Below are 14,506 nucleotides of genomic sequence, written 5' to 3' on the forward strand. Positions count from 1 at the left end.
AGGCAGACAGGCCAGGAAGGCAACAAAGTGCAGGCAGGGGGACTGTCCGGCCTAAGGCTGCGCTGCAAGGGTTGGAGCCTGGCCAGCTCCTGCTGGTCTAGACTGAGTGGCTGTGGCTGCACAGTAAGGCTGCGGTAACCTAGTCTGGGCTTGCTGCTGCACTGGCTTGCTCAGCTCGCATTCTGAGCTGGCTGGCTTTCCAGAAAGGCTGGTTCTGTTGCTGCAAGGCAGGGCAGGGCAGACCGGGCCAGGCAGACAGAGAGCCAGGCCTCAAGAGAGGCCTGGCTGAGCTGACTGAGCAAGGCTGGTATGGCTGCAATGGCTGACTGCAAGGGCTGATATGCTCTGGCTTGGCAGCCTGACTTTCTACACTGGCTGACTGGCGGAGCTGACTGGCTGCGTTGGCTGACTGGGCAGGCTTGCTGGCTAGCTGGCTTGCTGTGCTCCCTGAGGGAAGCTTTGGGATGGATCTCTAGGGGCATCGGCTAGTGTTGAGCCTTCCTATGGCGTCTACCTTGATCTCCGTCCTAAGAAAGAAAGACAGAAAAAGAAAGACACACAAACCCAACTATGCAGCTTCCACCTGAGGAACCGAGACGCGAGAAAAGAACTGAGCGTCACTTGGGATGGTCACAAACTCTCCAACCATACCCACCCCATGTATCTTGGAGTTACACTGGACAGGACACTCTTCTTCAAAAAAACACCTGGAGAACACAAAAGCCACGGTCAACACCCACAATAACATCCTGTGAAAACTAGTGAACTCCCAAGTGGGGCGCAGACCCACAAACAATCCGTGCAACTGCCATGGCCCTGTCTTTCTCTACAGCAGAGTATGCCTGCTCAAGCTGGAGCCGATCACGTCACACCAAATTGGTCGACACAGCCCTAAATGACACCTGTCGCATCATCACGGGATGGGTCAAGACAACACCTGTCCCGTCCGTGCCTTTATGCGCTAGCCGGCACCTCCCCCCGCACATCAGACGACTGTGTAACGCTCAAGATGAATGGAAAACACAGGAGATAGACAGTGAAGTCTGGAATGAAATGATAGAGAACACCTCACACACACAGTTTCCTTTCGTGGCCGTTTACATTCGAGGGTCGCCGGTCCTCTCGAACGGAACAGTTTAACGTCATGCCCAGGACGAAAAGATATAGAGAACACCATAATGACAAATAACAGCAGGAAGGCATGGGCCACAATCCACCGTCTTGGCAAAGACCACACCACCCATAATTCACAACGGTCACAGCAAACTCTGTTGCATCACAACTGGTGTAGGTATTGGATGGAGCCCGCACACCACAGGTATAAGAAAGACGTGATGCAGAGGAGGGAAATGGGTCGGTAGCTCTTCGGGGATAATGGGTCTTTGCCAGGTTTAGGGATTGCAACTACTCCAGCCTTTTTCCAAACAGAAGGGATGGTTTTCTGTGCTATGCATGTGTTCAGCATCCCCACAAGCCAGGTCCTTGCGATAGGTCCCAGGTGCTGTATCATTTCTGCAAGTATGCCATCAATCCCTGCTGCTTTTCCGGGTTTCAACTTTCCCATTGCAGTTTCACGTTCTTCTAAGTCGAAGGGTTTGGTTTGAGGGCTGGCTGATTGTGGTTGGTCTGATACCACTGTGCGATGGTATTCTATGTGGGTCGGTGGCGGTGTTGGTTACAACTGTTGGCCACCAGTTGTGACCAAGACCGCCACCGACCCACAGGAGAATACCATCGCACAGTGGTATCAGACCAACCACAATCAGCCAGCCCTCAAACCAAACCCTTCGACCTAGAAGAACTTGAAACTGCAATGGGAAAGTTGAAACCCGGAAAAGCAGCAGGGATTGATGACCTACTGGCAGAAATGTTACAGCACCTGGGACCCAACGCAAAGACCTGGCTTGTGGGGATGCTGAACACATGCATAGCACAGAAAACCATCCCTTCTGTCTGGGAAAAGGCCAAAGTGGTTGCAATCCCTAAACCTGGCAAAGACCCATTATCCACAAAGAGCTACCGACCCATTTCCCTCTGCATCACCTACAAGGCTATATGAGAAGCTGCTACTCCAACGCCTTGTTGCCACTCATAGATACCAAGCTGACTAAAGACCAAGCTGGTTTCCGTCCCAGCCGCTCCTGTGCTGGACAGAGCTCAACCTCACCCAACACATTGAGGATGGGTTTGAGGGGAAACGAATAACTGGAGCAGCATTCAGAGATCTCTCTGCTGCCTACGACACTGTCCAACACCGCACAATGGTCAGGAAAAGCCTCCTCAACAACAGGCGCTTCTATGTCCAGTTAAATGACCAGAGGAGTAAATGGAAAGCCCAAAAGAATGGCCTCCAACAAGGTAGCGTGCTCGCCCCCCTCCTTTTCAATATCTACACAAACGACCAGCCACTACCCAATGCCTAATGCCAGCGTTTCATCTACGCCGACAACCTCTGCATTACGACCCAACAAGCAGACTTCCAGAAGATTGAGTCTGTCCTTGAAAGTGCCCTCCAAGAAATGTCAAGCTACTACAATACAACCACCTGAAACCCAACCTATAGAGAACACCTCACACACACATAATTTCCTTTCGTGGCCGTTTACATTCGAGGGTCGCTGGTCCTCTCGAACGGAACAGTTTAACGTCATGCCCAGGACGAAAAGATATAGAGAACACCAACATGTCAAATAACAGCAGGAAGGCATGGGCCACAATCCACCGTCTTGGCAAAAACCACACCACCCATAATTCACAACGGTCACAGCAAACTCTGTTGCATCACAACTGGTGTAGGTATTGGATGGAGCCCGCACACCACAGGTATAAGAAAGACGTTCTTTGTTGAAATACTGACAGCGTTTCGATCCATTTGATCTTCATCAGGTCATGTGTACACAAAACATACACTTTTATACTAAGGGAGTGCCCCCATTAAACAATCAAAATACCACATTTTGGTGCCCCTCCCATCACTGCAGGTGTGACACGTCAACCCTGAGTGAGTAGGTGGGGACCCAGACATATTGATGTAAATATAGTCTGTTCAGAAATTGTAGTGCCTCTCATAGAGCTTGTAGGTGATGCAGAGGAGGGAAATGGGTCGGTAGCTCTTCGGGGATAATGGGTCTTTGCCAGGTTTAGGGATTGCAACTACTCCAGCCTTTTTCCAAACAGAAGGGATGGTTTTCTGTGCTATGCATGTGTTCAGCATCCCCACAAGCCAGGTCCTTGCGATAGGTCCCAGGTGCTGTATCATTTCTGCCAGTATGCCATCAATCCCTGCTGCTTTTCCGGGTTTCAACTTTCCCATTGCAGTTTCACGTTCTTCTAAGTCGAAGGGTTTGGTTTGAGGGCTGGCTGATTGTGGTTGGTCTGATACCACTGTGCGATGGTATTCTATGTGGGTCGGTGGCGGTGTTGGTTACAACTGTTGGCCACCAGTTGTGACCAAGACCGCCACCGACCCACAGGAGAATACCATCGCACAGTGGTATCAGACCAACCACAATCAGCCAGCCCTCAAACCAAACCCTTCGACCTAGAAGAACTTGAAACTGCAATGGGAAAGTTGAAACCCGGAAAAGCAGCAGGGATTGATGACCTACTGGCAGAAATGTTACAGCACCTGGGACCCAACGCAAAGACCTGGCTTGTGGGGATGCTGAACACATGCATAGCACAGAAAACCATCCCTTCTGTCTGGGAAAAGGCCAACGTGGTTGCAATCCCTAAACCTGGCATAGACCCATTATCCACAAAGAGCTACCGACCCATTTCCCTCTGCATCACCTACAAGGCTATATGAGAAGCTGCTACTCCAACGCCTTGTTGCCACTCATCGATACCAAGCTGACTAAAGACCAAGCTGGTTTCCGTCCCAGCCGCTCCTGTGCTGGACAGAGCTCAACCTCACCCAACACATTGAGGATGGGTTTGAGGGGAAACAAATAACTGGAGCAGCATTCAGAGATCTCTCTGCTGCCTACGACACTGTCCAACACCGCACAATGGTCAGGAAAAGCCTCCTCAACAACAGGCGCTTCTATGTTCAGTTAAATGACCAGAGGAGTAAATGGAAAGCCGAAAAGAACGGCCTCCCACAAGGTAGCGCGCTCGCCCCCCTCCTTTTCAATATCTAAACAAACGACCAGCCACTTGAAACCCAACCAATCAAAAACCCAACTATGCAGCTTCCACCTGAGGAACCGAGACGCAAAAAAAGAACTGAGCATCACAAACTCTCAAACCATACCCACCCCATGTAACTTGGAGTTACACTGGACAGTTTAACGTCATGCCCAGGACGAAAAGTTATAGAGAACACCAACATGACAAACCCTACACTTAAACCCTCTATATTTAATAAAAAACAATTCTGGACAGGAATCCTGTATTGCAGGGGTGCCCAAAAGGTACATCGTGATCTACCAGTAATCACAAAGGCTGTGCAGGTAGACCATATGGCATGCCCCTGTATATAATCTATCACTTGAATTAAGGTGACTTGACACCAGCTCAAATGTTGCACACAAACATCAGTAGCAAAAGTACAAAGTTATTGTGACAGTAATAATTGCTATAGTGTGTGTTCAGTAACAGGAATATTCCTGTCTCTCCAGCGCTTTAATAAATAGAAAAGGGTTTAATCAGGAGTTGTAGTAGCCACAGGATAATCTAAGCGGTGGATATTGCTCTTTTCTTCATGTCTTTATGTATGTAAATTGTCTTGTTGTTTGTGTTATGTCAAATGCGTGTATATGTGTTCTGCATATACTTGGCTGCTGTGTTGCAAGTTACTGAACACACACTATAGCAATGATTACTGTCACACTATAGAGCTATTTAACACTGTTACTGAACACACACTATAGCAATGATTACTGTCACAATATAGAGCTATTTAACACTGTTACTGAACACACACACTATAGCAATGATTACTGTCACAATATAGAGCTATTTAACACTGTTACTGAACACACACACTATAGCAATGATTACTGTCACAATATAGAGCTATTTAACACTGTTACTGAACACACACTATAGCAATGATTACTGTCACACTATAGAGCTATTTAACACTGTTACTGAACACACACTATAGCAATGATTACTGTCACAATACAGAGCAATTTAATTTAGGTAACCAAATTGACCCCAATAGTAGATCTTTACACTCTCAATAGTTCAATTGTTGTTAAGCATCTGCTTAATTTCCAAAAAAACTACACAATTAGAGAATGTAGAAGATTGCTACTTTTGATCCTTTGATTATATAATGCTGATTGTAGCATAGTGGTTAGTGACTGAGCTTTGTTAACATGAGTGCCCGGGATCGTTTCCCACCAATTTCAAAGAATGTTTGTTGCTTCGTGCCAATTTTCACAGAATGTTTGTCCTTTTACCTACCAAACAATACTATTTTCACCTCTAGTCGATTATTTATTCAGCGTTTGAGCCACGGACCACCATTTGAGGCCATCTAGTCTCTCAGACCCATTTGAGCCACTGACCACCATTGTGAGAGTCTATTAATGTGAAATGGTGGTCCGTGGCTCAAACATGTTATCACTTTTGAAGTTACTTGTTGTGTTTAGATATGTAAATACTACTCTTTAAAGCCGTGTTTTGGTAGTCGAGTGGGTACTGTCGACGGTTAGTAAACATTGAGGCCGGGCATAGTTGTTTATAAACCTTCGACACTAAACATTCGGCTACTGAAACACTGTTTTACAGTTTCGTACAAACATCATATATAAACATCATAACAAGTAACTTCAAGTGATAGACGTTTGAACACACAAACAACAACAGCGTTAAGTATTAAATAACATTTAATCACTTACTTGCTCCGAAGACGGACCCGCGATGGTGACGTGGCACGTTCCAAACAAACACTGACCAAACCTACCTCCACGCGTCTCTTCCGTATTTGAGGGCGGCGGCACTTCCTTCCGGTGTGAGGCCACGCCCGCGAGATTTAACCGCGAATCTATTGTAGTCCTCTTACGTTACATCCGGGTCCCTTGGTCCCATCCGCTTCTAATGCAAAATAGCTACGTATGAACGCGTGAATCTTTTTTTTTTTTTTACAATAACGTTATTTGTCAGAAAGGAAGCCATTGAGGGTTAAAATGGGTCTTAATGCTTCCAACTCATATAACTGTCACCAACAACACTTTTAATGATATTACATGAAGCAGACAGCCCTGTGATGAAACCTTTAGCATTACACTGTGGTTAATAGGTTTTTATTCACAATGGAATGTTATTGTACTCTTAATATATCATGGTGTAGCACAGCACAGTAGATTCATATTTCAATCGATCTGGGATGTTAAAATTGTGCAAAACTCTGTTCAATGAATGGCCTCTTCTGCTACATTAAACATTACTAAACATTAAACGTTACTTATACCTGTTATTGAGACTCCTATAGAGCATGTTGACATGGATAGCTTGGTTAGTAGTATCTCTGTTAGTTAATGCAGTTTGATTGATTAAATTAATAGCCTATTTTATTAGACAAAAATGTAGAACAGTAGTGTCATAGAGTGGAAAATGCCATTTGGTTTAATGTCACAGAATGCAGTGCCACGTAGAGCAGCATGATAAATGGTTAACTTTATAGTGTGTTCAAAAAAGGCAGATCTGCAAGTTCAGTGTCTTGAATGAGATGTGCTGTGAGTTTGCATATCTGCTATTGTCCAGCATAGGACTGTTGCACAGTGAAGTATAAACAAGGCTTTAGGATTTATAAGTCGTTTTTAGAATATAATAGAATATTCACTCCAGTGAATAGCATTTATCCATTTAGATAACTTTTTGATGTTATTTAATTACTTATTTTTACACAGAAACATAATGTGTGTCTTTACAATAACTGTAATGTAATAATAATACTAATAATGTAATGTAATAATTATTAATTAAATAACCTTATTTTATTCTGAAGGCAACCGGATGTCTTAAATTAGCTAGCTCTCAGACAGGAAGTTCTAAATTAGCTCAAAAGACGGAGCCAGGTGACGCGAGGTTACTCTCTCTCTTTCTCAATCTCGCTCTCTAAAAATCAAACTAACTCAGGAAGGCCATATGAAAGCACATTTATTTATGAAAAAGGGGGGGGAAAGAAAAAATATTTGCCAATTTACACCCCACAGAGAGTCAGAGACACTGTGACGTCACAGAGGTTTACAGGTGCAAAGATGTACCATTAAATTGTTTACATTTCTACAGATTCCAAAGGTTTGTAACTATAGGCAATGGGTATGGGTAATGTAGGCTTGAGTAAGCTTCTTCAGATAACAACACCCAGACAGAGGCCTCTCTGTAGACTCAAATTCTATCTCTAGGTCGTCCTCAGACGAGCCCTCCATCCGAGTCCATCGTCGCTTCCAGTCATCCCTGTTCTCCATACATCTGGCCAGCTTGTTCAATTCAATTCAATTCAATTTTATTATAGTGTCAAATCACAACAAGTTGTCTCAAGACACTTTACAACCAACAAAGACCCACCCAGAGCAAGCAATATTGCTTCCTTTAGGAAGAAACGTCAGGCAGAACCCGACTAGGGTGGGCGGCCATCTGCCTCGACCGTGTCGGGGGGTAGAGGGAGAGAGAGAGAGATAGACAGAGAGAAATAGACAGAAATAGACAGGTGGGCTCCGTGGAGGGGTCTGGTCCACATCTGGTCGAGGTCGAGCTCTGTGAGGCCGGGTCCAGGTCACACTTCTGGTGGGCTCCATGAAGAGGCCTGATCCACGGTCACACTCGGCAGTCAGTTGGGGGTTAATATTAGAGGTCCACAGAACTGCGACGGGGAGGACGAAAAGAGACTCCGGGGAGAGATTCCCCGGATGTTGGATTAGTGGCAGGCCTTACTGGAGCCTATATAGTGTATATTACAAGTACTGCTGGGAGACAGACCCACACAACAATGTACGACTATGGTATCCAGCTAGACTTGGAGACAACTCTAGCTATAGGCTTTGTCGTAGAGAAAGGTTTTCAACCTAGTCAACCTTTCAACCTTGTTGGTATGGTGCTTTGTGCTCCCAATGACAGGAAATATTATATCCCAATTCTTGATAGTCAGTTGGCAATAAGGCACATACTGTACAGGCTGAGGGCCCTGATGGGCTTTGTTGCCCAGGGCAGAGCCTTAGATATATAGACAGAGTTACGCAAAATGTGTTCACTTCTGTTCATGGGGCCAGTCCTACAGTCTATGGGCCAGTCCAATGGCGGCTCTCCTACATAGACTTCTATTGAGAATGGGAACAACCAACTGGGACAAGTCCTGGACCGGAAGTAGGCAGAAATGCAATGGACTCAGGCAACAGCCCAGCTCTAAAGATCTTACTTTATTTTAGATTGTTTTATAGTAATAGTACAACATAAACAAACATTACAGAGACTTTAGTTGTTACTGTACAATACTTTAAATAAAACAGTTGTCATGTTGCACACATGCTTAAAATAGCTCTTATTTGCGCCGCCCACGTTGAAAACTCCAACTCCAGCTTGTCTCAGTTCAGGCTGCATGAACAGGGCTCGAGCACTCGGTTTCCGCCCCCTCAATATCGTAAGTTCGTAACTCTTCTTTTAGATGGCTCTGGCCCAGGGCCTCCGGGGACCCATGGTAGTCATCATGAAAGGGCCCCTGGGCACTGGCCCAATTTTGACACAGTCCATAATTTGTTCCTGCTAACAATCAAATCATCACCTACTACCTGGCCATTACATTGTTACGCTAAGTAAATAAAATAAACAAATGTTTCTTGAGAGCTGTTTTGGTTGGCATATCAACTGTCCCATGTACTACATTTTGAGGTATTTCATTTTTGTGTCTTTTATCAGTTTTTCAGTAAAGTTGTACTTGTAAGACAAATCACCCATCACACAATCTGGGAACTCATCTGCAAAAAGAAGGGGGAAAATGTTTTTCTTTGAATTTGATCGAATGTGGAGGACTGGAGGTTGTCCAGAACTGTCACAAAAGGCCTCCGCCCAGGCTCTGGCCAGGGCCCCTGTCCAGGGTCCATATATGGAGCTGGCCTGTTCTGACATCACACCTCTCCATATTTGGGCATGCCTGACACAGAACTCCATAAGCTGGCCTGTTCGGACATCACAACACTCCATATTTGGGCATGACTGACACAGAACTCCATAAGGACACAGAGATTAGAGACACATAGAAATCTCCATATATGGGCATAAAAGGGACACAGACAGATAGGGCTCTGGACTTGATCACCCCTATCTCCATATCTGGCCTGTTCTGACATCACAACATAGGCACCGCTCTAGTTAGTTAAATGTAAGACAACTCAAGGATGTAGTGATTATAGTGAAATGATTCAAAGGATTGTTCATTGTTCATTGTTCATTTATTATTATGAGAGTTTAATGGACTTGTAATAAATGAACATGATAATTTGAATGTGCCTATCTCTTTCTAACCTTAGCCACAAATGAAATCACAAACTGCTGTTGAACTGAGAGACATGGTTATGCTATAGATATTAGGGCTGTTCTAAATATGATGTATGCCATGTGGGCTCAGCCTCAGTTTGAACCGCTTCATTAATTTGTGGGACCTATATGTGAGGTACACACACACACACACACACACACACACACACACACACACACACACACACACACACACACACACACACACACACACACACACACACACACCACACACGCTCGCACGCACGCACGCACGCACGCACGCACGCACGCACACACACACACACACACACACACACACACACACACACACACACACACACACACACACACACACACACACACACACACACACTAAAAAGGGGACATGAAGAGAGATTAAACATAATTATAACTATAGATAATATAACTAGGTTAATTCTTTATCATTTAATTTTAGTTTTTTGGCCATAAACCAAGGTTGCTATTAGACTGTGTTCGCTATCACATTGTGTTAATGTTATTCTTGTGTCTTTTATGTAAAACAAACATCCATACAAGGACAGCCAACACAAATGATTCAACATTGTAATGAACTGTGGGTTGAAGATTCGGCAGACTGTAGCGCAGTTACAATTTTCCATTTGAAGGAGAGCTAAGAAACCAAATAATTAAATTGGGTTCAATTCATTATTACCTTTGCAAGATCATCATACAGTGGATATTGTATTATACAATGGCTCAAGTTGAAAAAGCTTTATGCAAACTCCTGTCCAGCAGGTGGCAGTAATTAAGCAGTTTTATTTACGTGCCGCGGCACTATCAAATTAAACAAAAAGTAACGTCCTGTGTACGTACCAGGCAGTCAGTGGTTCAGTGCAGAGAGCTGGTGCTGGAGCTGTCAAATCTGTGACTGAAAAGGTTCGTCCATTACTTTTAAACACAGAACATTTGAGGATAGAGTATGCATTATGTGTAATTAATGTCCAAACCACGCGATGTACAGTATAAGTGTAAACAAAAAACTAGCCCTAGAACGGCTCTTGTTGTTACATACAGTATGTACAGTATTTCACATACAAGAGCCATAGAACACAGCCATATATTTGTGGTAGACCGTTGCATGTGCGGCATAAATGTGATAAATGCTCCGTTTGTACTCACCCATTAAATTATTCCAAAGACGTGGAGTGAAAAATGGTCCTCTAGTTTTATATCCATGTGAAAGTTCTGGCACAAAACGCGTATTTAGTGAATTATCTCCACTTTTTCAAGAGATGCACACGGACATCTTTCTCTCCGCGCGAGGGGGGGCACTGGAATATCGATGAACCGATTTTAGATACTTCCTGTTGTCATCACAAATTCACCGGAGAAACACAAAAGTTTGGGTCACACAATTGGCAGGTGCTTTGCGATAGGTGCTGGGTAATTAATCACACCACCTGCCAATTGTGTGACCGCAAACTTTTGTGTTTCTCCGGTCAATTTGTGATGACAACAGGAAGTATCTAAAATCGTCCCCTCGCTGGAGAGAAAGGCGTCCGTGTGCATCTCTTGAAAAAGTGGAGATAATTCACTAAATACGCGTTTTGTGCCAGAACTTTTACATGAATATAAAACTAGAGGACCATTTTTCACTCCACGTCTTTGGAATAATTTAATGGGTGAGTACAAACGGAGCATTTATCACATTCATGCCGCACATGGTAACGGTCTACCACAAATATATGGCTGTGTTCTATGGCTCTTGTATGTGAAATACTGTACATACTGTATGTAACAACAAGAGCCGTTCTAGGGCTAACAAAAAACATGCTGTTAATTGTGTGACAGCTAGACTGTGTGACACACTGTCACTTGTACACGTACTAAATGTGTAACCATTGTGACACAGCAGTTGCTGTGAGAGAGACAAACGGATGGATATTCCATTATATTCCTAATCTGTAGGCAGGGGGAATGATGACGTAAAATATTGAATCGACTCGTAGGCGGTAGGCTACCTCAAAATGACTTGGAGTCTTGGATGACTGCATCTGCTTTTACTTTAAAACAATATGTTGTCCTTCACAGCTCGTGTAACAACTACCTTTGAGATGAAACAAGAGTACCAGGATCTCATTCTGCAGGCATGTGAAGCGTCATCACTAAGCATAGGTACCCACATCCAGACCCTCTGGAGTGGCTATGGAGAAATAGTCAGGGTGCACTTGCAGGGCTGTGAACGGCCCTCAGTGGTAGTCAAACATATCAAGTTTCCAGAGGATGCAGAGCATCCTGGAGGCTGGAACACCGACCGCTCTCACCAACGTAAAGTCAGGTCTTATGAGGTGGAGACCCACTGGTACCAGAACTACACCACCAATCACATGTGCCGCATACCAGTCTGTGTTGCTGCCCATTCCTATGGAGACGAGATGCTGATAGTGCTGGAGGATCTGGATCTTGCTGGCTTTGACCATAGAAGGTAGCTTGCATGGCGGTGCAATAGTTTTTGTTATTGTTCAATAGTATTGAACAGAATCAACTACTGTGGGTGAAATATATTATTATTATTAATCATGAAAATGTAAAATTGCAAGAACCCACGTTTTTCATATTTTCAAACTGATTTCAAATAGTTCCTAGATTACTGTAGATGCCGGTACTCAGGCTCAGCAAAATATTTAACCTAAACTGCAACAGAAAGAATCTCTTAGTTGTAACCTGTTAATTAAACATTTGCAATGAAGAATGTTGCAGTGTGAAGGCGTAACACCTGAGATTGGAACCCTCCCGCGTCCCACTAAACATTATTATTATTATTAATAATGTTTCCCCCCTTGGTCAGGACTGAGGAGAAATATCTGGTCTTCAGGCTAACTTGACTTGACTTAAGCCCATTGCTCCTCTAGGGTGCATAGGCCGTCTTCAGGCTGAGCTACTCTGCAACACACAAACTGCCTGTTGACAAGACCATCTTTGACAGCACCATCCAAAAATATTTAACTGATAGATAATGTTCGATGTACTTAGTTAATACTAATAAGTTTGATATTCTTTGCAGATCCAAAGTGAAGGATGAAGAGATAAGGGCATGCCTCAGCTGGCTTGCCCACTTCCATGCTCTCTTTTTGGGTGTTTCGCCAGATGGGCTGTGGCCTATTGGTACCTATTGGCATCTGGAGACCAGGCCAGATGAGCTGGAAGCCATGGATGATGCCGAGCTTAAGGCTGCAGCTAGTGAGATTGACAGGATTCTCAACAAATGCCGCTTCAAGACCATTGTGCATGGCGATGCCAAGTTGGCAAACTTTTGTTTTTCCTCTAGTCGGACGGACGTGGCAGCTGTAGACTTTCAGTATGTGGGTGGGGGTTGTGGGATGAAAGATGTTGTGTATTTCTTAGGAAGCTGCATGGAGGAGAGGGAATGTGAAAAGAGGGTCCCTGACTTGCTGGACTACTATTTCACAGATTTAAAATCATCTGTGACCACAGAAGTGGACTTTGCTTCCTTAGAGGCAGAATGGAGGGAGATGTTTGCTTTTGCCTGGACAGACTTCCATCGTTTTCTGTTGGGTTGGATGCCAGGACACTGGAAGATCAACAGGTACAGCAAACAACTGACCAAAGTGGTGTTGCAAAAACTTAAACTGTAATTGTGGAAAAAATAAAAGTGGTGTTGGCAGTGACCTCAAGAAGTGTGCTTGTGACTGAAGATTGGCAGTTTGATTCCAAGGATGCCTGGGGAACGTGAGAGAGTCTACCATAAATGTGTGAAAACAGACAGTGAAATGCTGGTGTTCACTTAGCCACAATTTGCAACTCTAGATTTTTTTATAATGGGATGAATCTAGAGTTGCAATACCCTCCATTGACTCCCCATTCATCCAATTTGCGTTTGCGATCTGCTTGTATTAAACAACGTTAAACTCACCAACATTGCAGGCAGCTCTAGGCCAAGCTTGAATTATCCTCTTTCAATCAGCTGAGCTTTTGTTTCATAAAAATCCACCGTAGACATGTTATGAGCTACTTTCTGTCAAGAAATGATGTGCAGCTGATTATTTTTCTGTGTGTTGGAGTTTGGAAGCACTCGTCAAAGTCACTGAATGGCCCTGCGTACCACCTGTCTCGAAACGGGACCCGTTAATAAAAACGAGTGCTTTCAAACTCTAACACTTAGGAAAAGAATCACCTGCACAGAATGTGTTGACAATCTACGGTGGATTTTTTTAGGAATGGTGCAACCACGGAGCTATGTGTGTGGGTGGCTGGGTGGGTGCCTGGGTCTGAGCACGAAAACAGCATGGTTGTTTTTCACCACCTGTGCGCAACCTAACACACAAACACACGCACATATTAACTGTATATATGATGATTTCAGGTGTGCCAGTACAGTACAGTAGTGACAGTACAGTACAGTACATTAGAGAGACCCCCACACGGTAACTCTGTCATTTCTCAACTGTTTCGGACGTGGGGCGGCTCGCCGGAACCGGGCCGGGACCCTGGGTGCGTTCTTGTGGGTCTGGAACCTCCGGGGACCCCCACACGGAGTTGCACCACTTACTTCACACGGGTGTGATTTTTATGAAACAAAAGCTCGGCAGATTGAAAGAGGATAATTAAAGCTTGGCCTAGAGCTGCAATGTTGGTGAGTTTAACGTCATTTAATACCAACAGATCGCAAACGCAAATTGGATGAATGGGGAGTCAATGGAGAGGGTATTATTGCAACTCTAGATTCACCCCATTATTAAAACAATCTAGAGTTGCAAATTGCGGCTAGTGTTCACTGTTGATAAGCACTTTCCAGATGTGTGTGTTCAGGCTGGCTGTTGGCATACTGAAAAAGGACATCCATTTTCAGCAAAACTTCATGGGTAATAAAGGTTTAAATATAGTGTGGCTAATATGACTCATGGTTTTTATTCATTTAGTAGTTATTTTCAATTGAATGATAAATGTTCTCTCTGTGAAACTGACACCTTACCTTACCTTTGTTTAAAAGAGCTGGAGAGACCCATATGAACAAACAATGATTACTATCATAACA

At 44.2% G+C, this 14,506-nt stretch overlaps 1 protein-coding gene across 2 annotated transcripts; it reads left to right on the forward strand.

Moving 5' to 3' along the window:
- The first annotated feature begins 10,339 nt into the window (after positions 1–10,339).
- On the forward strand, positions 10,340–14,357 carry pkdc (protein kinase-like domain containing). Of its 2 annotated transcripts, none has more exons than XM_083761424.1 (3): positions 10,340–10,386; positions 11,542–11,935; positions 12,515–14,357. In XM_083761424.1, exons 2-3 carry the CDS (start codon positions 11,565–11,567, stop codon positions 13,104–13,106), a joined length of 963 nt encoding a protein of 320 aa, XP_083617550.1. In that variant the 5' UTR covers positions 10,340–10,386; positions 11,542–11,564; the 3' UTR covers positions 13,107–14,357. The 2 variants fall into 2 exon arrangements, with proteins under 2 accessions (XP_083617550.1, XP_083617549.1); XM_083761423.1 differs by lacking the exon at positions 10,340–10,386 and adding an exon at positions 11,051–11,132.
- Positions 14,358–14,506: the final 149 nt, after the last annotated feature.

This window comes from Protomyctophum parallelum, assembly GCF_964188405.1.
Source record: "Protomyctophum parallelum genome assembly, chromosome: 3".
Lineage (NCBI taxonomy): Eukaryota > Metazoa > Chordata > Actinopteri > Myctophiformes > Myctophidae > Protomyctophum > Protomyctophum parallelum.

Coding starts and splice junctions, on each gene's coding strand:
- pkdc (XM_083761423.1), top strand. Junction 11,936..12,514: donor GCTGGCTTTGACCATAGAAG/GTAGCTTGCATG, acceptor TATTCTTTGCAG/ATCCAAAGTGAAGGATGAAG.